Source organism: Strix aluco, chromosome Z (assembly GCF_031877795.1).
Source record: "Strix aluco isolate bStrAlu1 chromosome Z, bStrAlu1.hap1, whole genome shotgun sequence".
NCBI lineage: Eukaryota > Metazoa > Chordata > Aves > Strigiformes > Strigidae > Strix > Strix aluco.
Window position 1 is genome coordinate 30,936,948 of NC_133971.1, and position 25,220 is coordinate 30,962,167.

The 25,220-nt window shown below is 39.4% G+C and overlaps 1 protein-coding gene across 3 annotated transcripts in view; it reads right to left on the reverse strand.

The window, feature by feature from the left end:
* BRD10 (bromodomain containing 10) overlaps positions 1-24,715 on the reverse strand; it is a 55,673-nt gene extending 30,958 nt beyond the window's left edge. The window contains exons 1-4 of one of the 3 annotated variants that reach the window (XM_074812555.1): positions 24,651-24,715; positions 23,331-23,961; positions 20,688-20,888; positions 12,717-14,149 (exon numbers count right to left, since the gene is read on the reverse strand). In XM_074812555.1, coding sequence (XP_074668656.1) covers positions 12,717-14,149; positions 20,688-20,888; positions 23,331-23,914 — 2,218 coding nt within the window. In that variant the 5' untranslated portion in view covers positions 23,915-23,961; positions 24,651-24,715. Of the gene's footprint in view, positions 1-12,716; positions 14,150-14,786; positions 14,822-20,687; positions 20,889-21,447; positions 21,497-23,330; positions 23,962-24,650 lie in introns of those variants that run through there. The other 2 variants (XM_074812556.1, XM_074812557.1) reach the window with 2 other exon arrangements.
* Positions 24,716-25,220: the final 505 nt, after the last annotated feature.

Consider the following 25,220-nt stretch of genomic DNA (forward strand, 5'->3'; position numbering starts at 1 on the left):
TTAGAACAATGACCCAAACACTTTGACAATTGGGAAACAAATCAGCATTTTTGTTATATAGTTTATGAATCCAGCTGCATTTAAAACATAATTGCTACTGCTGAGAACAGTGTCGTCCATTTAATGAACTAAAGCAGACATCTAATACCAGCTTTCTTGACAAACTGACTCAAAAAGGAGTCTGGTCATAGGTTGGTTCCTTGTTATAGCCCTGTAAAATAATGCTATCTGGCAAGAACATGAAGGGATAAAAACATGCAGCAGCTAGACTGTCTTGCTTCTTTACAAAAAGAAATTTTTGAATATGAGTAAAACTAAAATTTTCATTTTTTTTTTGAGTATTTTCAGCATACTTTTCAGCAAATATTTACTTGAATATTTCCAGCTTCAGGTGCTGCATGATGCAGCATACTTCAAAAAATAACAGTTAACAGAAATATACTCTCTTCTCCCCATTACTTCCTTCTGAAAAGGGGGAAAAAATTGTTAGGAAGAATTATAATTAATTACCCCAAAAAGGGAGTACGTATTTCTTCCTTCACAGTAGCATCTGAAAAGCGTGCAGTAGGGAAGATATGGGGTAACACAGAACAAGAAACAAGAATTAGAAAAACAGACTAGAAGCACAAGGAAAATGAGCCTCACCTGTGTAAACTGAATCAGGGAAAAAAAAAAAACCTTTGAAAATAGAGTATGACATATGGGTTATCATAAAGCAAGACTTAACACAGTTCCCAGGCTGACATCTGCCATGAACTAAGAACATTTCTGTACAAAGCAGCATCACAGTCTGTTTCCCACTTTGTGAATATACACACCAGCTACTCTATGGTGCAGGCACATATCACATACCAAAACCCAAGAAAACTCTACAGATACTTACACAATGGGAGAGAATTAATATATACAGCAAACTAATCTTCTGTCTTAATAACATCCTTATAAAATACCAAATTAAAATTCAAAAGAAGTTATAGCAATAGTACCGATAATCTCTCTTTTAAAAAGTTATCTCTGGTTTTGCAAAAGTAGTATTTCTTGTTTGTCAAGTTTCAAAAGAAAAATGTTCTTTAACAGTTTTTCAAGGAAAAAAAAAACAAAGATGATAAAGGAAAACTTCTATTTAGTGTTCCTGAGACAATTTAGCTGTACCTTTGTCCAGTTTCCAAACTGACTTCAGTATCTAAAAATATTCCAATTCACTTACCTTTAAGTGGAAAAATCTTTGCATAAAATTAACCAAGGATCAGATTTTCACAATAAAAATCTATCAAGATCTGCTACTTTAGATTCTCAGACCACAGGCTGATACATTCAGCAAAAGCAGCAGCAATGGTAAGGAATGTCAGCCTCTACCAGGTAGCCTGCTACTGGCGCTGTCTCACGTAGCATAACCATGTGAACACTTCAGCCATGCCACCACAGAGCAGTCACTTAGCTTCAACTGCCAGGCTGAAGTGGGCATAGATTCTGTATGGAGAGTAAAATCACTAAGGGGTTGAACAGGCATCAACTGTGAGTTCCAACTTCTCAAACCACTCCACTGAGGTCTGCTGGAGCTCCTTTCCCATAATTCTAGGTAAAGAGCCTATTTAAAATAGCTTAAATTATTTCAGCTGATGAAGTAATGTTTCTGACAGCAGCTAGATGCATTTTTCAATCAGCACACTATACCTTTCAGAGCATACTCAACGTACCAGTACATTTAATTGCTAACTGAAAGGAATCACAGTTAGAAAAATGCATCTAAGAAATAATGAAGGAAAAAATAAATCTTTCTAATAAGGAGGCTCATATGCATTATCTCTTCAGGTCACCTATTCCAATTCAACACACTCTGCTTGCTTCCCACCTCTCAGTCCCCAGCTTTTACTAGTCATAATTTATCAATCACTTAAGAAGATGTGCTAGGTTTATCCGGCAGGATTTTTGGTAGCAGGGGAGGGGGCTACAGTGGTGGCCCCTATGAAAAGCTCCTTGAAGCTCCCCCAGCTCCAAGTCGGACCCACCTCTGGCCAAGGCCGAGCCAAGTAGTGATGGTGGTCACACCTTTGTAATAACATATTTAAGAAGGGGAACCTGGGAGGAGGAGTTGGAGTCGTGATCAGGAGTTGCAAGAAAGACACCTCTGTGAACGCTGAGGTCAGTGGAAGGAACAAGGAAGAAGGGGGGATGTGCGCCAGAGCAGAGACCACCCTACAGCCCTGGTGAGATGGCAGGGCCGCCCGCCCTGCCACCCATAGGGGTCCACGGTAGAGCAGATTCCAACCTGGTACCTGTGGACCCCACACCAGAGCAAGTGGCTGCACTTAAAGGAGGATGGGAGTCTGAAGGGAGAAGCAGCCCCCACTGTTGTAGTTCAGTGCTGGGAAGACTGCAACATGTGGGGGTGACCCATGATGGAGCAGCATGGGAGCAGCTGCAGCCTGTGGGAAGAACTCACACCAGAGAAAATTCGTGGAGGACTGTCTCCTGTGACAGGGAACCACATGGAGCTGGTGAAGAATGCAAGGAGTGTTCCCCCTCCCCCCAAAGGAGGGAGAAAGGGACTGACCATAACCCCCATTCCCTGTCCCCTGCGCAGCTGGGGAGGAGGAAGTAGAGATATCAGGAACAAAAACTGAGCCTGTGAAGAAGGGAGGGGTGGGGGGAGGTGTTTTTAAGATGTGGTAAGGCTTCTCACTGGCCCACTCTGTTAAGTATTGTTGCTGTTAGTGTTTGAATTGAAGTGGTGTTCTTTTTCTTCCCCTAACAAGTCTTTTGCCCATAACTGTAATGGGAGAGTGACCCCTCTCTGTCCTTATCTCCCTTCCTGAGCCTTTTGATTCATTTTTCTCCTTCCCATTCCTGAGGGGAAAGGGGTGAGCGAATGGCTGTGTGGTGCTCAGTTGCCCTCTGGGTTCAAACCACAACACAAGAGTTCTACACATACACAATAAAGTAATTTCAGTGCAAAAATTCTCAGAGGGGAAAGGAGGAACAGTGGCTCAATAAACAGAAGTCCATCTTTAGAGGTCTTCAAGTCACAGCTGATCTGATCTGGTACCTGTGACAGTCCTGCTTCAAACAAGGAATGAGACTAGGTGACCTCCAGATATTCCTTCCAACCAGCTTTTCTATGGCTCTGTGACTCTAAGACTGCCTTGCACAGTATAGATATATTAGTAACAAATACACAGGAATCAATAATGCAGGACTGCACTGCACAAAAGGAAGATAATGCTTTTGTCCAAACAATTTCTTTACAATTCTCCCTAATCAAATAAGAATGAAATGAGAAAAACATGCTTCATCAAAACAAATTTAAGTTTCTCAAACTGAAACAAGAAGTTCAAAGAAAATAACGATCTTGAAATAGCTGAAGAGGCCTTCTCCTTCAACAGCTGCAATGACATAAAAGCTATTGCTAGGCCTCTCATCTTGAGGCACTAACAGTGGCCTCCCTATCCAGCATCACTACATTATTTTTTGCTGAGAGAAATACTTACTTGGACAAGTACTTGATAAATGTTTTATAAATATTGATTTATTCTCATTCCTGTTCCCACTATAGGACAATAGTTGTAATAAAGATTAAGGTTTAACCTTGTTTTGATATAAAGTTTTATTTCAAATATAGTCACCACTTCTTTGGAAAAAGAGCAAGTTTTATTCCCCCTTGACAGAATTATAAAATAACATTATTGCATTAAAAAAATGGTTTGTATTCGAATATATACACATCAAAACTATATTAAAAAAACTCTACTTTGCTGCAAATGGAACTGTTCTAAAGCTAGGAAATATCAGCCTATATTATTCCTGTGCAATGTTACATTCACCCACTAACATGACTTTACTGTGCTACAATTACTAATTTTGTCTCCACACTGACTTTTCCAACAGGTTCCATATCTCAGTTGGGTTTCAGTTCAGAGGGTAAGAGACTACAAAACATCGTACCTTGGACAGAAGTTGTAACTATGCCATGGTTTGAGCTCAGAGGGCAATGGAGTACCACGCAGAAACTCACTCCCCGCTTCCCCCAGAGCACTGAGAAGGGGAAGATAAGCAAAGATGCTGCTCACTTCCCCCTTTTCTCCCCAGCGCTGAGAATGAGGGAAGAAGGAGATCCAGGAACATGAGATAAGGACAAGGAGGGATGATCTCATCCTTTAAGGTGCAGGCAAAAGACAGACTCATTAGAGGAAGAAAAAAAGAACATAAAATTTAATACAGACGCTGACAACAATAACAACATGTAACAGACAGAGTAGGACTGTGAGAAGCATTACCACATCTTGAAAACACCTTCCCCCACCCCTGCCTTCTTCCCAGGCTCAGCTTTGCTCCCTGTATCTCTACCTCCTTCCCCCCAGCAGTGCAGGGGGCAGGGAATGGGGGGTGCAGTCAGTCCTGCCGCTTCTTCCACCTCCGGGGAGGGAAACTTCTGTCATTCCTCCCCTGTTCCAGCACAGTCCCCCTCTCACAGGAGTCAGTCCTCCACAAGCTCTCTCCAACATGCGTCACTCCCATGGGCGTGTGGGTCACCCCCGCATGTTGCAGTTCTCCCTGTGCTGAACTACAACAGTGGGGGCTTCTTGCCATGGGGTCCCGGCCTCCTTTGGGCACAGTCACCTGTCCCGGTGTGGGGCCCACCACAGGACACAAATCGGCATCTGCTCCACCCATGGGTGGCAGCGGGGGCAGCCGTGCCATCTCACCAGGGATACAGGGGAGTCTCTGCTTCGGTGTACCTCCCCCACTTCCTCCTCCTTCCTCACACTGACCTCAGTGTTCACACAGATGTTCTCCTCACAACTTCTCACAATTCCCCTAACTCCTTCCAGGTTGCCCTTCTTAAATACCTTATTGCAGCAGTGCAGCTAATTGGCCTGGCCTTGGTGCAAAGGTGGGTTCAGCTTGGAGCTGGGGGAGTTTCAAGAAGCTTCTCACAGCAGGCCACCACTGTAGCCCCCTCCCCTGCTACCAAAAAAACCCCGCCACTCACTCAAACCAGAACAAACTATCATCCCTTTTGCCCCTCTCATGCTGCAGGATAGGATAAGCTCTTTTATATCACCTCCAACATTGACAGAGAACTACGCCGTTACTGAGATTACAGAGGGGACAACTACAGACACCTAAGGCAAGAGCCCTTCCATACTCAGTAGACAAGTCCGGATGTGCGACAAGTAAGAGTCCTTCTCATTCTCTACCAGTGAATAAAGAGAAAATACACAATCACTTTATTCTTCAAGCAAACTACAACAAATCTTATCCTAAATTAAACTATAATTCAGTTATCTGGGGATATAAAACAAACCTCTTTCTTGATTTAATATTTCTCTCCAGTAACATGCTACCAACCTACACCTGGATGCTGGTAGCATCAGAACCCAAAAGCTCAATTTGCACATTTCCTGACTTTACCTGCCAAAACAAACCACTTGGATATTAAACTGAAACAAGAACACTGTCAAAATGCATGCAACCTGCAGTAAAGGACAGTGCAGTTTGTAACATTTTAGCTCTCACACCATTGTTTTTTCTGAATCAAAACAAACTCCATCTTGCAGCAGGAACGCAGTAAAATACAGGTTCTCTACAGTAATCTTAATTGAGCAAGCCCTTACTCATCTGCCAAAAAAGCTGAAAACTATTAAGCAGACACAAGTAACATTAACTTGGATACTGCCCTGTCCACCCAGACAGTGTTCGATGCTTGAAGAAAGATGAGGACGGAAACCTGTATAGTGAGTATTAGTATAAGCCAATAACTGAGGTTAGTGAAAGCACTAAAGTGAATGTGAAACAATGCTGTTCTGAGAAAAGCTGATTTCAAAGTAAGTGAACATCATATTGGAAACTACTGAAATATCTGTACTGCTTGAAATAGTGTATTTCAGGTTTCATGTATGACTCAGTCTCAGAGTAAAGACAGTATATGTAACAAACCAAACCTAACCCAAAATAAATAAAATTCAAAGGTGAAAAATTTTTACATTACTGCTTTTAAATTTTTAATGCTAAATTAATGTCGATCACAGTAGGTGGAGCCAAATTAATACTGTTTTAAGTTATCATCTGTTCTCAATTCCAAGAAATTCGATTATTTTATACTTTCAACTGATAGTTAAGAGCTGTTTTTTATCCATGTTCCTTCTATGTATTTGTAATTGCCATCAAGTAATTTGTTAAACAAACTCACTGCTGAAAGTAAAAAACAAATCCAGATCTACAGATCTTTCACATTTATTCCTTTTAAACAACACGACTGTTGGAACACTTCTGTCCTAAGATTCACTGGAAATCAACATTTCACTAGCCAAGAGACCCTTAGCCAGCTCTGAGAAAATTCTTAGATGTTATTTAAGTTCAATAGGTCCAGGTGTCTGGCTGCCCACAGGTTTTCCTTTCAAGCCAAAACAAATTCCACACATGTTATCACAGGCGTGCAGGCAATTAACAAAGTAACATAAAAACTAGGGCCTGGACCCTAGTTACCAGCATCCAAAAAACCCACTAGGGAGATTAGATTCAACTAAAAGAGAAGCCATCTCAAGTTGGTCTTGCCATTTAAGGGTGAAGAGGAGGAAATAAATAAATGATATTTCAGATCTCTTCTAGTCCTGTTTTGTTTTAGAGGCATAGAAATGTAGACAAATAAAACACTAAGCCACAGAAATGCTCTTGACATTTGTAAATTACCAGCAAGGACAGTACAGCCCATTTTTAAGTTATCATAACAAATAATTTTGACTTGAAAACAGGAACATTTTTGTATGTCTAGTAAAACTTTTTGTATGAACTATGGTATGAGTCCTTGTGGTTTCTCCTAGAAGAACAAAAGTAATGTCAATCTGTGCTTCCAATTATAAAGTGACAACATAGAGCAATTTTAAATAAAAATGTATATTAATAATAATTTTTAATAAAAACGCAATTTTTACCTCATATGCAGCAGAGCCTCATTCCCCCAGATGGGGAAACAGATGTTTTTGACATCAAACACTGTCAGTAGTACTTGCCATGGTAAAATAAAGTTAGCCCCCTCCCAACTGCAAGAATTCCTGTTTTCTCATTACGTTCTATTAGTATCGCCACTGTTCTCAAGTTGAAAAAAATGGCCCTATTATTTTCCTGTTCACAAATTTGCAAGTAACATTTCATGTCTTTCAAAGAGTTGGCAACTACTGAGAATGCTCTGTTTATTCTTTATTCTCCTATCTACCTTGCTCCCAGCAGCTCCTCTTTTAGAAAATATAAAGTCCAATAACCTGGAAGATGAAGCATTACCATAGACTTTTGAAGTTTCCACACTGACACAGTGTATGCTTTTATATAGTCAAAACAGCAAAGCAGGTCTGAACAAGTGCATAAATAATGTTGATTTACAGAACAATAGAAATAAACCCAATAAAACCTCAGTGGTATATATTTCTGAAGATATGACACTGCAGCTGAACACATTGAGTACATTGTTACAACTTGGTAGAATACCTCATTTAATGTTTTCAACATGGTTAACAGGCTGTTCCACATCTAGAGGCTAGACAACATTACAGAGAAGTTTTTACAACTCTGAAGACAAACGTGAAGTTTAAACTGCCAGGGACAGTACACCAGACATTACAAAACTGCTGCCAGACTACTAAATTAATTTCTTCACATTCCAGCAATGGTTGATTTTATACAGAAAATGTAATGGTACTCTAAAGAAATAAAATATACTGTGAAACAGACTTGAAGACGGTGGACTGCTTATATACATATATATAGTTTTATATATATATGTATAGGGCATAGAAATTTACATCAAGGTTCTTCTAAAGGTGTATCCTATATTGGTACTTGGAATAAAAGAGATTTAACTTACACTTATTTCAACCTCTGCTTCAGGCTCACAATAGTTATTTAAAGAAGCCTCTGGTCCCTTCTATTTTCTCAACCCTGTAGATGTTCTGAATTTCATCCAATCCCTGTTTCAAGCACACAATCACAGAATTCTCATGCTTTTGTACTGTGCCTTGTACTGCAACCTTTGTTGGTATCTACTTCAGCATAGTTTAGTCCAGATCCAACAAGCCTACCACCATTGTTGCAGTCTAATTCAAGGGTTTATAGCCTAATTTATTTAACTGGAGTAACAACATTTAAAATCAAAGTGTAGCATGCAAGGTGTTTACAATCTCCGATTCTGTCTTTCCACCATATTCAGTACCACTCTGTCAATAATACTGACACAGAACACTGCCACAATAATAACTAATAACCATCACCTTGTTTCAAAGACACAGATTCAATAAGATGGTTACATCTTGTACATACTTGTAAGAAAACCTCATAACTATGGCAATACTCATGACATGGCTATGTTCTTCAACAAGTTCTGCTCACAATAGTTATGGGAAGTTTTCAGCTAAAAAAACTGCACAACTAGTCTATACTCACGAACAGTATCCTTTGGGTACCACTGCTACAGCAAGCCAGGAATGTACAAATCATCTCAATATAAACATAAACTGTAACTCAGTTACATTTAGCTGCCTCAGAGAACCAAGAGCAGGAAAAAAAAAAACAACACCCTGTTAAAAAATAAGGAAGGGTACTAACTTTTACTTTCCTGATGCTCTTTTCTACCTCCTGTACTTTTAAACATTGTAAAGAGTGACTATGGCTATGATCAGTTTTAAAGTAAGTGGTTTTGTGAATTCAGAAAGTTTTACTAAATCTCACTTTTCTATGTTGTAAGGGTATCTTTGAAGAGAAAATAAAATTTCAGAAGAGCTTTGAGAAATACTACTTAGCCTTAAACATTATGAAACATTACAAAACAATAAGGCATTAGCATGAATGGCATCCTGGCTTGTATCAGCAATAGCGTGGCCAGCAGGAACAGTGAAGGGATCTTACCCCTGTACTCACCACTGGTGAGGCCACACCTCGATTCCTGTGTTCAGTTTTGGCCCCTCACTACAAAAAGGACATTGAATTACTCGAGCGTGTCCAGAGAAGGGCAACGAAGCTGGTGCAGGGTCTGGAGCACATGTCGTACGAGGAGCGGCTGAGGGAACTGGGGTTGTTTAGTCTGCAGAAGACGAGGCTCAGGGGAGACCTCAACGCCCTCTACAACTCCCTGAAAAGAGGTTGCAGAGGGGTGGGCATGAGTCTCTTTAACCAAGTAACAAGCGATAGGACAAGAGGGAATGGCCTCAAGTTGTGCCAGGGAAGGTTTAGACTGGATATTAGGAAGCATTTCTTTCCAGAACGGGTTGTTAGGGGTTGGAATGGGCTGCCCAGGGCAGTGGTGGAGTCTCCATCCCTGGAGGTGTTTAGGAGTCGGGTTGACATAGTGCTGAGGGATCTGGTGTAGTTGAGAACTGTCAGTGTTAGGTTAGTGGTTGGACTAGATGATCTTCAAGGTCTTTTCCAACCTTGATCATTCTGTGATTCTGTGATTCAATTCAATCCAATCCTACTCATTCCAGCCTAACAGCTACAGGACTAATGGACACTTAACAAGTATAGGAAGAAAAGCTCTTTCTCGTAATACTGTAACCTTTTAGGAAAACCTTCTCCAGCAAGATCAAAATTTTCAGTGAAGTAGTAGTCAGAATAAGAAGGGCAATGCCTCAGTGTATTAAGAGATAAAGAACAAGAGACTACCAGAAGAAATAGGACCCTCCCAGGTCAATCAATTGCCCAGGACAATCAACGTCTGTCACCTGCAGATGAAAAAGAATGTTTTATGCCCTCTATCTGAAGGGAGACAAACATGTCATCGAAGTGTGACTTAAACTATCAGATCCAGCAGATCAAGTAGTTAGATACATGGGAAAAATAAATGGAGAAGAGTAATTTCCATCACTTCTCATTGAACAGACACACATGACATCACCATGTGCAGTCACAGTTACAAAACTGTGCAAACACCAATTGAATTCACAACAGAACACTGTTACTCTTTTCTGGATTTCCACCTGCACTAACAGATCTCCTTCCTGTCTGAAACAGACAGTGAAAGGGAGTAATACTACACCTGCAGTGTTCTCTAATGATGAAGATACGTATAATTAAAATGTAAATTCATATGGTTAATGGCATCTGGTAATCATCTACAGTTACAGATACAAATCCTTACAAAACTATATACTAATTATTTTCTATATTAAATTGCCTCTGGCAATGTTAAGCTCCTTATGACACAATATGGAACTGGAAAAAAATGAGGTAAATGGCATTCTACCACTGAATTTACTATTCAGTCATTTAATACCACAAATTAAAACTGAAAGAACAACTGGTTTAACTCTCAGGTTTTTAGTGGTATGGAATCCTAGTTTGTTTTACAATAAGTTTCTGAAACATATTTGAGTCCCAAAATACATTCTAACAAAGCTCATCATAAAACACAAAGGATGATAACTTGATAAATAATCTCCATTATAATCCCACATCAGATCAGCATTAGATAAGCCTTGATATTAAGATATTCCAAAACCCAAACTTTTTTTAGCACTTCGGAAAACAAAACAAACTTATTGCAAGGAACAGAGGTCACATAATAGCTATACAGGTCAATATATGTAAGGTAACTGGGATAATGAAAAGCCAGGGATTTCTGTTTTCACTTTAGCATCTGTGCACCATATGCAAGATACAAAAGGGAAACTGAAGGGAAGCTCTCTCCTGATTCCAGATTTATTAATAAGCTTTATTTCCACTGTGTCAATTAAAAGGTATTTTGAATCAAAAGAACTGCCTGCATTTAGGTATTTGGATTAAGCATATTACAGTAAGCACTACAGTTTCCACTGACAGTGGAGGATTTAGTCTGGGACCTACTCAAGACCAAAATTAGAAATTAAAAATATAAGAATTTTCACTGAGATTACATTATAGAATATATTTTTACCATAAATACATTCATTCTGTGATAGCTGTTCATGATGCATTTCTTTAAAAAAAAGTTTAAACTCACATGCCAGTATTTACAGTTCTTCTAACAGCACTTCAAAATTTGTCTCTTTTCATCTTTAAAAACAAAACTTGTAACTAAAAATACTTAATAGCATGTTAGCAGAACTTTATCAAGTATCAAGATGAAGGCAATTGGGCAGCTTTTTAAAATTTTTGTAATTTTATGACACATATAAGAAAAGCAGTTATTACAATAAACTCTATCAATTAACTTCAAAGCTACTTTCAAATATTGCCAGTCTGTTTTGCTAACAGTAGTTGTCTTTCAAAACAATGATCTATTAAAAAATGACACATGCTGTTCTATGAGCATTGCTTAATTCACAGAAAGTAGATTTTTTTAAGCATCTGTTGTAAAATGAGGGTTACAATGAAGATGGCGACCTACTTTAAATACTTTCACTGAAAAATAAAGGACACTCGGTCCCCAATCTTTTATCCAATAGTTCTCTAAATTAAAGAGCCCATATTTGCTATTTGGGTTATTATTCATTTTGATGATGTTTGGTTTTAATAAGAATGAAAACACTGATAAATTTGGAGAGCTAACAGTCACAAAAGTGGATGTAAAATACAGTACTTCTGCTGAATATTACATGTATGAACTTCAACTGTAACTCTTAACATTTATGTTTAGATACGGGCATTGAAATATTTTGGAGGGAGAAGTTTGTGATTTACATGTTAAGACAGTTCTTTGGGTATTCTGCACAAATATTTGGAATCTAAACACTACTTGTTTTCTTAGCTTTAAATTTCCACTCAACTTCTAGCTAAAATGCATTGGTGTCAGATCTCTGAATTCTCTTACCCTTTAGAAGATGTTTTATTACACAGATTTTTTGGTTTTGGCTTTCTGCTTTTCAGCTGAAATCCAGTATTTAACTGTCAATCTACACTGTTCTGAAAATAAGCCCATCACTTCAAAAAATGTAATGTTTGAAGCAGTCTGCTAAAATCTAGTACATACAGCTTAGCCCGTGACTCAACAGGATAGCAGATCAAGCTTTATATGATGCTTCATATGACATCAAAAATACTACAACTACCTGATAATTTGAACTGACCTAAGGACTTTGTAACTTAACTGTTTTAAAATTGTTTTAAAATTTTTAAGTGAGTTAACTGAAATCTGGATCATCTATCACCTACCTGAAACTCTTACTTAGATGGCTGCCCACATCTGTAATAAAAATGTCATCTGCTTAAATTCTGCATCTCAATTGTCGGACTAAGCAGAAATGTGACCAGGCCCACAGTCAAAGCGGTACTGTTTGGTGACCTAAAACTGCCACTTCCAGTAGGAATGATTTTAGACTCATGATCTCATGTAATTACTTTGTGTTTCTTTGTAATTTGGATAAGGTAATATTATCAGAAAAGGGAGAAATATTTCTGCAATTGCTATGACCTAAGACAGCATAAAACAACTTCAAGCTACACTCTCTGATGCTAACTAGTCAGACTCATTCTCCTAACTATTTTTTGTAACAAACTCTTCCAATGAATAATGCTCTCTAAAGATACATTCTGCAAATTAATCATAGTTTAAACAGCTGATGAGCCTGTCTTATATGCTTGTGTTATTGAAGGGGAAGCTTTCACACTAAAATTAATATCATAAAAGTCTAATGCAGTTAGGCCGTCCTGTTTCACAAAATAAAATGTAGATTAATCAGGTAAGAAAACAATTAAAAGAAAAAAAAAAATCTGTATCCTTCTAAGTTTTACTACAGATAAAAATGTCAACTTACCAGATTTGTGCTTCTTGTGTTTTGCTTTCTTTTTAATTATAAACAACTTGCTCTGGATCTCAGATTTGTAAGATTTGAATGGATGAAGATGAATCTCACGCTTTCTTTGCAAGTCATCAAGTTTTCTCTGTAGATTTTCATTTAGAATATCCTTCAACTTCTTTTTTTTCTTTTTCTTCTTTTTTGCCCGCAACTTATTTAGTTTCTTAACATTTCGTAGCGAGTTCTCTAGCACTGTTTCTTTAGCAGATTCGTGGTAATTTATGTCTTGGCTGTCATGAGTGCCATTGACATGCATTTGGCAAGCTTTCAGCGTGTTCTCTTTGAATGGACTGATCTCAGCTTTTACTCTGGCCATTTCAGCACAACCTTGTCCATTCTCCACAGCCCTTATTTCTCCTGAACTGGGGTGACCACCCATACTAACAATCTCTCCTGAACTAATCAAATTCCTCAAGTTCTCTTTATAACAACCAGTTTTTTTAATGTCACAGACTCTTGAGGTCTTGATTTCACAGTTAATCTTAATCTCCTCTGTAGTGACTCTAAAGCTACCTAAATGTGTGTTTTTCTCTGAACAGGTAACAGTGGAGTCCGTACTTTTCTCCACTTCTGTCTCGGAATGATGTAGCAGCTCTTCTCTACCACCAGAACTGACCTCTCCATTGCTTTTGCTTACATATCCATGTTTTACTTTCTCCAATTTGATACGTGACACTTTTTTAACTTTGATGGGAGGAGATGGGAATTCAGGAGCCTGAAAAGGTTTTTGTTTGTAAATCCGAACATCCGCACCACAGAACTGTGGAAAATGAACATACGCATTTTCCAAGTAGTCGTAACCAAGAATTACTTCTCTGCATTCATGGATAGGCTGACCTAGCACTGCATCCTGAACATCCTTTTGTGTTTCATACACGAAATCACAGAGACCTTTTAGCAGCCACACTTTTTGGTAGAATGGTAGCTCATGAAATGGTTTTTCCTCCAAGGGATTAACTTCTCCGAGGACTTTGAAAAACTGGGGACACAATCCAAGTTTTTCTGCAGAGCTGTTAGGATTGTCAGTCTGCCCTACAACAGTATACCAGTGTTGTACTTTCTGTCTGAGTGCGGCTTCCCAAGTCCTGTAAGAAAGGGTAGGCCTGCGATGTAATGTAGATCTGCGATGAGGAGGACTTAACAAAGAAGTCATTATTTTTGATAAAAAAGCATTACACTGAGGCATCAGAAGACAACGTTCCAATTCATAGAATACTATTTCAGGTAAATTTAAAATCTGTTGTGCTAAACAAAGAAAATGACCAATAGCTGGAATCTCCCACATTGTCTCCATCCTTGTAGGTGCTGCTTGAGCTAAAAGTGACTTTTCCCATTCTTCTATTTCTTTCTGACTAGCTTCTTCTGCTTCTTTTCTTTCTTGCTCTCTCAGCCTATTAAAAGAAAGTTCATGAAAATTCAGGTATCAGGGGAACAAAAAGAAACCAGGGAGAAATCAGAACTACAGCATGACAAACATACTTATCTTGAAGTAATAAAGAACACAGTACATAAAGTTTTAATTCAGTTTGTCTTACTTTGGATTACACAACGCATCACTGCACCAAAATGGGAAACTATAGTCTTTTATCTCTATCAGCACTGGTTTAAAAAAGGGGAAAATGTAAGAAAAATCCTGGCAGATATCAATACTTTGTGTGGTTTAGATTTTTTAAAAAAAATGTATTCCCTTCCCCAATCCCTTTTTAGCAGGATTAAGTATTTCCAACAAACTACCCATGTAAAAATCTCTGAAAACAAATTCCAGATAAATCTTGCTTTCAAATGGTTGCCCTGTGGCTTGTGTCACCTGCCTTGTAATTCCCTTCCTCAGTACACAAGTATACATGCCTAACTGTTGAGTGCTTCATTCACATACAAAAGCCATTTTCCCTCCCACCCATAGGCATGTTACTAGTTGGTTTGCAATGGTGGTCAAAAAAGAAACAAATATCAGGATGCATGAAGAATGTGATGGAAAATAACACCAGAAATAAAATGTCATTACATTAATAAATGGTTTGCCCTCACCTGAAAAATTGTATTCAGTTCTGGTCCCCCTATCTAAAAAAAGGATAGAGCAGAAATAGTGGGTATTCAGAGAAAGAGGTTATCAGTAATCAGAGGCCTGTAAAAACTTCTGAAAAATCTGGGACTCTACACAAAACACTAGCAAGAGGACACATGACAGCAATATACAAAACTAATATTATAGACTAGGAACTTCTATTTGCAAATTCATCATGAAATTTAAAGACAACAAGAGGAAGAAATGCTTCCACTTCAGATAATCAATCATGCATAACTTATCTAACTTACTAGAACACAGGATATGTTAATTTAGTTCCAAAGCGAAAAATAGGACATCTGCATGAATCACAAGAATATCAAGGGTTACCAGTAACAGCAGGGATTTTTATTTAATGTTGCAATAGTAAACTAACATTTTTGCCTCAAGGCATGACCAGATTCCAAAAGATAGGATTAGGATACATCTGTACTTACAGAAAAATTTTTCTAGAGCTCATTCAAAGCTTCTCACATCTTTTTCTCTGAAGCTTCTATCACTGACCACTGCTAGAAACAATCACCTACATATATCACTAAAGTGACCTGTTACTGGAATTTACATGTCTTTATTGCCAGATTGCTACCCTCCAATCATATTTCTTTATATACAAGTAGCAGATAAATCCCAGGTATTCATTCAAAGCATCAATGCTTTCCAAATTCAGCCAAAGAGTAACAGTACATTAAAATCTTTCTTTTGACAATATGAAGCTAACTGTGGCTTCTAGCATGAAAAATGTGTATTTAAAGCATTAATTATTGACTGTACCTCTCAATAACGTAAAAAATGCGACAAACCTAGCTTAGCCCACATTTTAGTATCAATGCAGGAGAAATATGCCATGACCACAAACTTAAAATTTGTATCCTGTGTATGCAAAATGACATATAATACAGTAAGATTCCACTGAATGCTTTATCTTATATAATTAAATTTCAAGTGACTTGTTACCATAATTTGAACAGAAATTTTTAATACCACATACATGCATCCTTGTTATTTATGCACCTATCAAATGCAGAAAGACAGATTTATGTAAAACATAAAATGTAAAAGAAATCAGGTCAGTAAATTCTCAACTTCATTCTCCCAATGCAGCATTTAGCGTATAATGGATGGGATTGAAAGACAAAAATCCCACTTTGCAGCACTGATTTAAACATATAATGACTGTGGTCTAACGACAAAATCCCATTTGCCGTTCTAGGTGAATAAACCAGTAAATTCAAGAATACTACTTGCATAGGTAAAGTGAGCATTTTTTTTATTCTGACTTTTGTTCTATTACCATGCATTAATATTGTATTAATAATAACTAAAAATAATAAAGTCGGGCAGAGGAAGAAACAATAGTAAGTAAAAAGTGTTCTCAAAAATAATAAATTTCAACGCACTCCTGAATCTCATTCCCTCCTCCCTCCTAACTGTAAAACATACTTCCAAATAGCCTGCTGCCTCCAAAACGTGTGAACTCTATTAAAATACTATGGAAATAAGCTTAAATATGAATAGATAGAGAGTGAGATAGAACATCTGTAGAAACAATCACACTTCAGTATCGTTTAATAAAGCCCACAGGCTGTACGTGATCTAAAAAGATTGTCTTTGCAAGCAATTTCAACTTATCAATTAATAATTTTAATTAAGGTAGAATTCTCAAAATAAATACCATTCCCTAGATTCACCTCTGTCTTGCACTTCATAAAATTACCATCATTATACTATTTTAAAGATCTTTTTAAAAAGAAAAACATGCATTGTTTCAGTTGCAAAAAGTTTGCCTTTTTTTTCAGAGCTATCATTTTATCCCAGTATCTGTAGTCATTCCCTTCTCAGTAAACATTCAAAAAGAAAATGTAAATAATAGCACACTTTCATATCTTCATTATTGAGGTCTTCCTACTAGCTGCCCGTCTTTTGAAGGGCATAGCTTTTCCCCAGGGTGTTTTTTTGAGAGGGAGGAGAGGGATGAAGAGGGGTGAGAAGGTGGTGTGAGGGAGCTGGGGTGGAGGGGCAGGGGGAGAGAGAGAGAGAGAAACATTTGATGTTTAGCAGGACAAATATCCTTACACTGAGAAATTCTCTGGACAAACATACTTGGCTTTTATGCTGACAGCAACTGTAAAAAACCTGTTGTTTGATACGTCTATTAACATTTTGCAGGAATATGTTTGCAGACATTTATTGTGTTTACAATAATAACACAACACTATTCTAAGGATCAGCTGACATTTCCAGACTACAGAGGACAAACTTATTCCTCGAACATGTCTGCAGCAGTTTTTTGCAGCTCTTGAGTAAATAAAACCATGACACCTGACCTTAAAACTCAGCAGACATGCTCCCCAAGTAGAGATAGCAGCTAAATCAGTACAGACATAACTCCCTTCTTTTCTTGCAACAAGAGATTTCACTTGGAGGGGAGAGGAGACAAAGACTAAATTGTACTTTTTCCCCCTCAATTACCACTTCTAACCCACCTGTGGATTAATTTTTCACAGGTAAAAGGTGGAACTATGGAATTATGATGACAAGGAACAGAGAATTGTTTTAATTCTAGACTAACTTGTTTTCCTCAAACTTTCTTTTAAAAAACAAACTAGAAAGCTACGTACAAAATAGCAATATTATGCATTATTCTAAATTAAATCAAGATTTAATAGTCAGAAGAAACTAAATTTGGAGATGCCCCTGTGACCTTGATTTAAAATTAAAACTTGGAGATGCTCATGTGACCTTAATTATGTATCCGCAATGTCTTACATCATATTAGGACATACTCTATATTCTTCCATAGGACCTTGTTCATTTCATGCTTACATCCTTATAAAAGGCAAAATTGACTGTATAAGCATACCTCATTCCATAATTTGCTAATCTAAATTACTAAATTGCAACCAGAATTGAATTCTTTAAATGTTTGAATGAACGTGTCTGAAACTTATCCCAGGATCAAATTCTGAGCTGCCTAGCACAATTTTCAACAAAGTCACTAATTCCCATTGAAATCAACCAGTTAATTAGCTGTCATTCACTGGTAGTTTTAAAATTTTAAAAATTTCAGTAGCAATCTACCTCTGTTTCGGTATCTAAATGCCTCTAAATAGGCAAGTATTTCCAATTATATAGTAATTCCACAATTATTTATTGTTAACCAATATGTAAGTTAGCATGTATATTGATGTTAATTAGCATATAAGCAAGCAGCTGAGTAGAACCTCATGGAAATGTAACTAATAATCCAAAGAAGATATTCAATATTTTGATAATTATAACAATTGAACAAAAGGAAAGCTTATAAACCAGACTGACAAGAAAAGTACATTAGATGTTCTATATATACTTGCAGGGGAAAAAGTGCTTTTGCTGCTGTACAGAAACTATTAGCTGCAAAATAGTGAAATCAGCTTTGTAAAGACGTCTCAGTTTTCATATGTTGATTCTACCATGATGAATATATCACTTGGGGGAGGTTATATAACATTAAAGAAAAAGTGAAATAGATTGTGCAAGAAATGAATAAACTACAAGAAAGAAAAAGAGAACTCTCTACAAAGGATAGCTAAATAACAAAAATAACAAAAGGATTTGGAATAGGATTTCCATGAAGTTAACTACAGAAAAAAATATAAAAAACACACTTCAGGATATTCTTCCGAAATATGCACTTGAAAAAAAGCTTGTAAAATCAATTTCAAGGATTTTGGAAAAGAAAAAAATCAGGAACTATTTTAAAGATTTCATTTACTGCCGTTCTTTTGACTCATCATAAGATGCCTGTGCCTTAAAAGAGTATCTAAATATCTAAAGCAAAGGATTAGATATTAATTTGGACTTCAGTTGGCAATTTCTTTAGGTATGAGGTTAAGTTTTTTTAGAAAGTCACTTGCATTTGCAACCTTACTTATCTGGGGCTGAAAGTTTGTTAACAAACAGCGAGGCGGCTAAACTGTCTAAAGTAAGATAATTACTAGCTAGAAAGTACATGTATGCTGAGTGGTCAGACGGATGGCCATAAAGTGAGCACTTTTTTATGTTTCTGATAACTTATCTGAAAAAGGACAGCACTGTGCACTCCAATGAATCTACCCAAGTCTGCAATATTGCATACAGTTTTGAAAGTATTCAGTGCCAACCTCAGTGTGTCAGATATCTAAAAAAAGAAGCTGAATAACAATTTTCTCTTAATGGATAACAATATATTCAACGTAAGTTATATTTTAGCAATAATCCAAAGTAAGTTTACTAAATTGTAATACATTTTTGAATAAGAAGTGTCCCATCTTAGTGTTGCAAGTATGTACATTTATATATAAAATAATTTGAAAAAGCATATATGCTGTATCACATGATCTTCACTGGTAATGTATTATTAATTTTATACACCTTCCAATTTCCAAAGCTTTTTCATAAAATACCTCTATAATGTACTTTTGGAACATTAGCATTTTGGTGAGTTGGGAAACAATTGGTATAGAGAAGTCACAGTTACTTTAAAGACACAGTGGATCTGTTAGCAAATAAGTTAAGAAGATACCTGAAGCATGATTATTTGAGAAGATCAATAGCTTCCTAGTAAGTGACACAGTTCAAAATTTTAGGGCATAAAGAAGCAAGCTAGTTGTGATCTTTTTCTGTTACTGTAGAACATTCTGTAGAGTCAACCACCGTGTAGTAGTATCCTTTGACCAGGATCTGGGACTTCTCAGTATATCCAGGTATACGGATTTAACTGTTAATTACTATAGTTTTGCAGGAACGTGTTTTAAAACAGGTGTAAGAAGCAAAATTTTTATTTCATCGGGCAATACGTTCTACTGACTCTATGGATGAATTAAAATCCAATCAAAATGTCCTTTTTCATAACAGCACTATCAAGTTCAGATCTAGAACACAGAGTTGAACACAAATCAAGAGAATTTTACCAGAGAAACAATAACCCTAGTGATCTTTGCTTTTTTGCAAAGTATGAGGGGGATTAGAAGAAGAAAGATCCACTCATTTCTAGAGAAAAAGTACCGGCTAACACTCAAGTCAGCCAATACTGTATGACTTCAGATCTGTTGAAAATGAAGATTACCTGCAAAATGAGAGTGAACTGGTTATATATTGGAAAAATATCCAAAAACTGTAAACTTAGAGAAAATCTGGAAATACTTTGCTTCCTAAAGCTAATACTGTCTTATCATCATGCTCCATGTTCAGACAGTCTCCCAGGTTACTGCTAAAGTATACAAGCTTATAAGCTTCATTCTCCTCAAAGTTAAACATACCACAATCAACACTAAACACTGTCTGGAATTATGCATCTCTTAAATTTATGAAAACCACAAAATCCCACAGAGTTAATTACACACACATTCTAAATTTGTTATCTAACTGACAAGCTGAAATGCCACATCAGTGAGATAACAGGAGTGGCACTGGCAGAGATAATTGCTTCTGACTATCAGTGAGGGAAGCAGTGACAAGATCACAGAATTAGACTGTAGATTAAAAACTACCAGAATGCTTAACTAATTGTTGCATGGAAAACAGTCCACGGAGCTCATGACTGAGCTAACAGGAAATTGCTGTGGATGCTTTCAGTTACTGTTAAACGTTTCACAATCCTAAAATAACAGCAGCCTTTATTTATTTTAAAGCTTGTATGACTTTGGGAATTTTTCAAGAAGGTGGTAAATCAAAGCCAATTTCTTGCTTTGTGGATGCACTGTACTGATGCCCTAAGTCCATTCATGAACCTAAGACGAAGAGCACCACAACGTTTGTTTACCTACAAAAGTTTCTATGAGCTAGCTCCTGTAAAGAACTAGGAAGACAATTATTTAAAATCAAACCAAAACAGTTTTTCTTATTACCTCTTTTCCTCTTTAGCTCTCAGCTGTTCCTCTTGCCTTAGAACCTGAACCATCACAGACTCAAACATGCCTGTTGACAAGCCTACTAAATTGCGAGGCGTGGAACGACGTCTTGTTGAAATGCATGCTGTTCCTTTCTCATCTTCCAGCCCATAGCATCCTCTAGATGTTACAGCTATTGATGTTTTCTCTCTTAAATGCCTAGAAGAAAAAAATCAAGCCAATCCACAATTACAATTTCCCTTAGCAACGGCACTTCAATGCCTATGCTACCAACCACAGATCAAGCATATTTACTCAGAAAAAAAGTTATTTTCCACCTGCCATTTTTATCACTTTGAAAGTTCCTTTATGAAATTTTAAACTTAAAACCAAAACATGAGCTACGTTTTCACATCTGTTAAAAACGGTGGATATTAATCTCAAGTAATGAAATCTTATTTGGAGATTGAATTTCCTACATTAATCCATAAATATTTGGAAAGAAAGTACTTCCACAAGACCTGAGATAAGAAACTATAATTTTTAGAAGACACTTAAAAATTGGTTTGGGGGGTGTGTGTGTGTGTGTGTGTCTGTGTTAAACAGCAGCTTAATTTGGTTAAAAATTAAAAAATATGAAAAGCAAGACACTGCAAATTTGGTTGTAATGTTACATTTCAGCTTATACTGTTTCAAAGTACTCCAGCAACACTGGTATGAGAAGTAACACTAGCACATAACCTCTGAAAACCCATGAGAGAAGGGAAGAAAATCCAACCTCCATTCAAAAGCGACCTCCATTCTAAGGTAATTTTTTGTGGTTTGTAATATCTGAGAATCATACAACCAACACTGATTGCTTCCCTTGAGTCACTTGATGGTGATCATTGAGCTAAATACTGCCCTGTAATGAAGCAAGAAAGATTATTCCAAGTGGTTGTTCTTGAATTTCATTTTACTAATAAAATTAGTTCTGTTAAACAGTTCAATCTGTCTGATCAAAAACTGTAAAAGAACTTTGAGGCTTCTAGATTCCATAATCCTTTCTATATATAGTTCTTAGAAACTTTTACCAAGCTAGTGTACACAGACATATTGAAAAAAATCTTCACAAATCTCTGAGCAGTTAACGTAAAAGAAATTCACTATATACTGAAGTAGGATTATTTTTAGCCAGGTTAATACTTCTTAATATTTATTTGAACAAAGACTGCAGTTGTGAAAGAATGACAACAGCGATTGAATTTTTGCAGTAAATTCATATATCGCTACTTGATGACACAGTACACAAACTGACTTCACTTTCTTATGGAGTTTCTAATAAAAAGGCATTGAGCATTCTTAGGCCCTATCAAATCCAATGAGTAGTCACATAATTCAACAAAGAGTCTTCAGTGAAACACCCTTCAGTTCAGTAAAGTCGAGATGCTAGTGTCACACAACATACAGAAATAAACTTGGCACAGATCTTCCCAGCTGCATTTGGTTAGCGATTTATTTGCCAGCAGTAACTCTTTTAAGCCAGGAATTCTGATTTTTTTTTTAAAAATCAAGTTTTACTCAAGCAAAGTAGCAACATTCATGTATTAAGTTCAGCTCCTTCCCTTCTACTCCCAAACTGTCCCAAAACTGCCATTACGCAAAACCAGTTTCAAATACAGTGTTGCTACACCAACACGGAATACATTGACTCTGGCTTATTCAGTCGAGTTCTGCACCACGCTCCTCAAGTGTTCCTACTGCACGAGCTACTGGCAGCTAATGCTGTGTGTCACTAGCAAGTTTAAGGTTGATAGACATGCACAGCTTTATGCGTTTCCTAATACTGTTCCTTCTTCACCTTCACCCTTTGCCAAAAAAACCCTCTTGGTTTTTACATGCAAAATACTATCTCACTCAGAAGACTGGTGGACCTTTCCTTGTAGGAAGCCACCAGAGTTTTCTGAGTATGACTAAACTAAGCCTATGTCAAACTTATGAGAAAACATGTATTTCAGTTGTGATTTAAACAGGGCTTTCTACTATACAGCTTGACAGCTTTCTATGCTTCAGCTGCTTTGGCTGATAAACAAGTTCCTGCCAGGGACTTATATTTAAACATATCACAACTTCCATTTTGCCATTTAAGACTGTAACATGCCAAGCACTATCTTTCATTTTATGATTATCAAAAAATACGCCATTTCAAAGCAGGTACTTTGGCTCAAGATTTTATTCCTACTTGTTTTAAAGACTGTAAAAATTTCAGCCTGTAAAAATCACAATTTTAAACACCCAGATGTTCATGCAGAGTTTGGGTAGTTTCACTTGCTTTTGACAGCATAAAATAAAGGAGCATTTGACATCTTGTCTAAACAAGTGTGCCTCCATGTTCATAAAAGGTTTCTTTCAGAAGGAAAATCTTAGCCAGGAAATGATGTGCCCTATTTTGCATTTTGGTATTTTCGGGTTTGGAATCTCCAAAGCATTTTGAATTAAGAGCTGAATAGTTCCCAGTAGGAAACCTTCTTCTTTGTGGAAGTATTGAGAGTTTGAGTGGTTTATTGTGAGTTTTCTAAAAAACCCTGCAAATGGTAATTTTTACACAAAGAAACGCACCTTCCTGTTCTACTTTATGTAAACAGCATCTGGCAGGGCCCCTACAGAGTTTTCTACACCTACCGGGACAGCAGCGCCAGCTTCTGTTCCAGCATCATCTCCAGCTTCTGGGCCTGTTTGGAGAGCCAGTGATCTACACCATGGAGCCGGTAACATGTCTCCAGCATCAGGCGGAAGTCCCCCACAAAATCTGCTATCCCTGTGTACTGCCCACTAGAAAATTTCTCTTCCATCTTCAACAGCCCCATTCCAGCTGGCGACTGCTGAAAGGAGTGACTGCTGCTACGACCCGAGAGGCAGCCTTCTTCCCTGACGGATGCCTGATCCACGAGGGGCTTCAAAAACGGTGCTGTCAGAGGTCGGTACTTCTCCAGGAGAAACTCTTGCAAGATGCGGTATCCCTGCTGCAGCTCGGGATTCAGGCTCTGCTCTCGGGAGCTGCCGCCGCTCTTCCCTCCCGCATCATCTCCCTCCTTGTCCGGCTCCTCCTCCCCGCACCGAAGGCTGCTAGTCGCGGGCCGATCCGCCGAAAGGTCTCCGCCCGCAGCGCCCGCGGGCTCTGCGGAGTCCATGTCTCCCACCCCGCGCACGCACAGGGCCTTGCCGGCTCCGGGGGGGCTGCCGGCCCGAGGCCAGCTCTTCAGCATCAGCCGCACTCCCCCTCGCCCAGCCGGCGAATCGACATCGGGCTCACCTACGCACAGAGACACGACTCAGTCCCCCGCCACGCTCCCCCGCGACGGCCTCAGCCCTGCCCCCGGCTGCAGGGGGCGGGCCGCGGCTGCCGGGGAGGAGGCAGCGGCCGGCCGTCGGCTGGGCCCGCCTCTCCCCGGCGCCAGCCTCCCCCAGCCTCCGGCCAGCGCGGCCGGGCCTGCGTCGGGCCCCGCCCGCCGGGGGACCGCGCCCTCTCCTTCAGGGGCCGCCCCCGGCGGCGGACACCAGCGCATTCCTCCTCCCGCCCCCCGGCGGCCTCGCTCCCCGCCCGTGCCGGGACGGGGCCTCCCGCCTCCGCTCGCCCGCGGCCCCCTCCTGGAGAGAGGGAGAGGGAGAGGGAGAGGGAGAGGGAGAGGGAGAGGGAGAGGGAGAAAGAGTGAGGGCGGGTGGGTGGGCAGCGGGTGCCGTTCCCGCGCTGGCTGCCACCAGCCAGCCCGTGTCTGCGCGGCCAGAGCTTGGCCGCCTCGGCTCGGCTCAGCTCGGCTCGGCTCGGCTCGCAGCCGGGCGCGACGGGACGGGGCGGGGCGGGGCCGGCCTAGCGGCGGCGGCGGCGGGAGGCGGCCGCGCCGGACAGCGGTATCGGTTAACGGCCAGGGAGGGGAGGGGAGGGGAGGGGAGGGGGCCCAGCGCCCCAGCAGAAGGGCGAGAGAAAGGAACGCGCCGCCTCACCTGGCGCGCATGCGCCCGAGGGGCGGGGGCCGTGCGCTGGTCGCTTCGGACACCAGGTGAGGTGGCGTCATCAGAGGGCGCCTGCCGCGGGGCGGGGCGCCGGGGCTGAGGGCAGCTGCGCCGCGCACGCGCAGCGGGGAGCTGTGCGGGCGGGAACGGGGGGTGGGGAGGGTCGGCAGGGTCGGCGGCGGCGGCGGAACTGCTGCCCGTAGCAAGTTCGATGAGGCCCTGCTCTCGTCACGGCGGTGAAGGCCCCTGGTCTTCCTCGCAGTTTTCACCCGGAGCGGTTGTCGATACGGGGGCATAGTAACGTCCACCAGCCTCACCAAAGCATGAGGAGACCTTAGCTCTTGTGCTATGGGTAAGATTTTCTCCAAGGACACCCCCGTCACGGATTCCTTGAATGTTATAGGTGTTCGATTAAAGACACTCAGCGGTTAGAGTGCGGAAGTTTGTGAAAGCATTCGGTTCTACCTATTGAACGACTTACCCGAGGAGTTTGTGTTTTGTAAGTGGAAGCTACTAGACAGCCATGTTGAACCATCCTGGGGTGCACTTGCCATCCTTTCA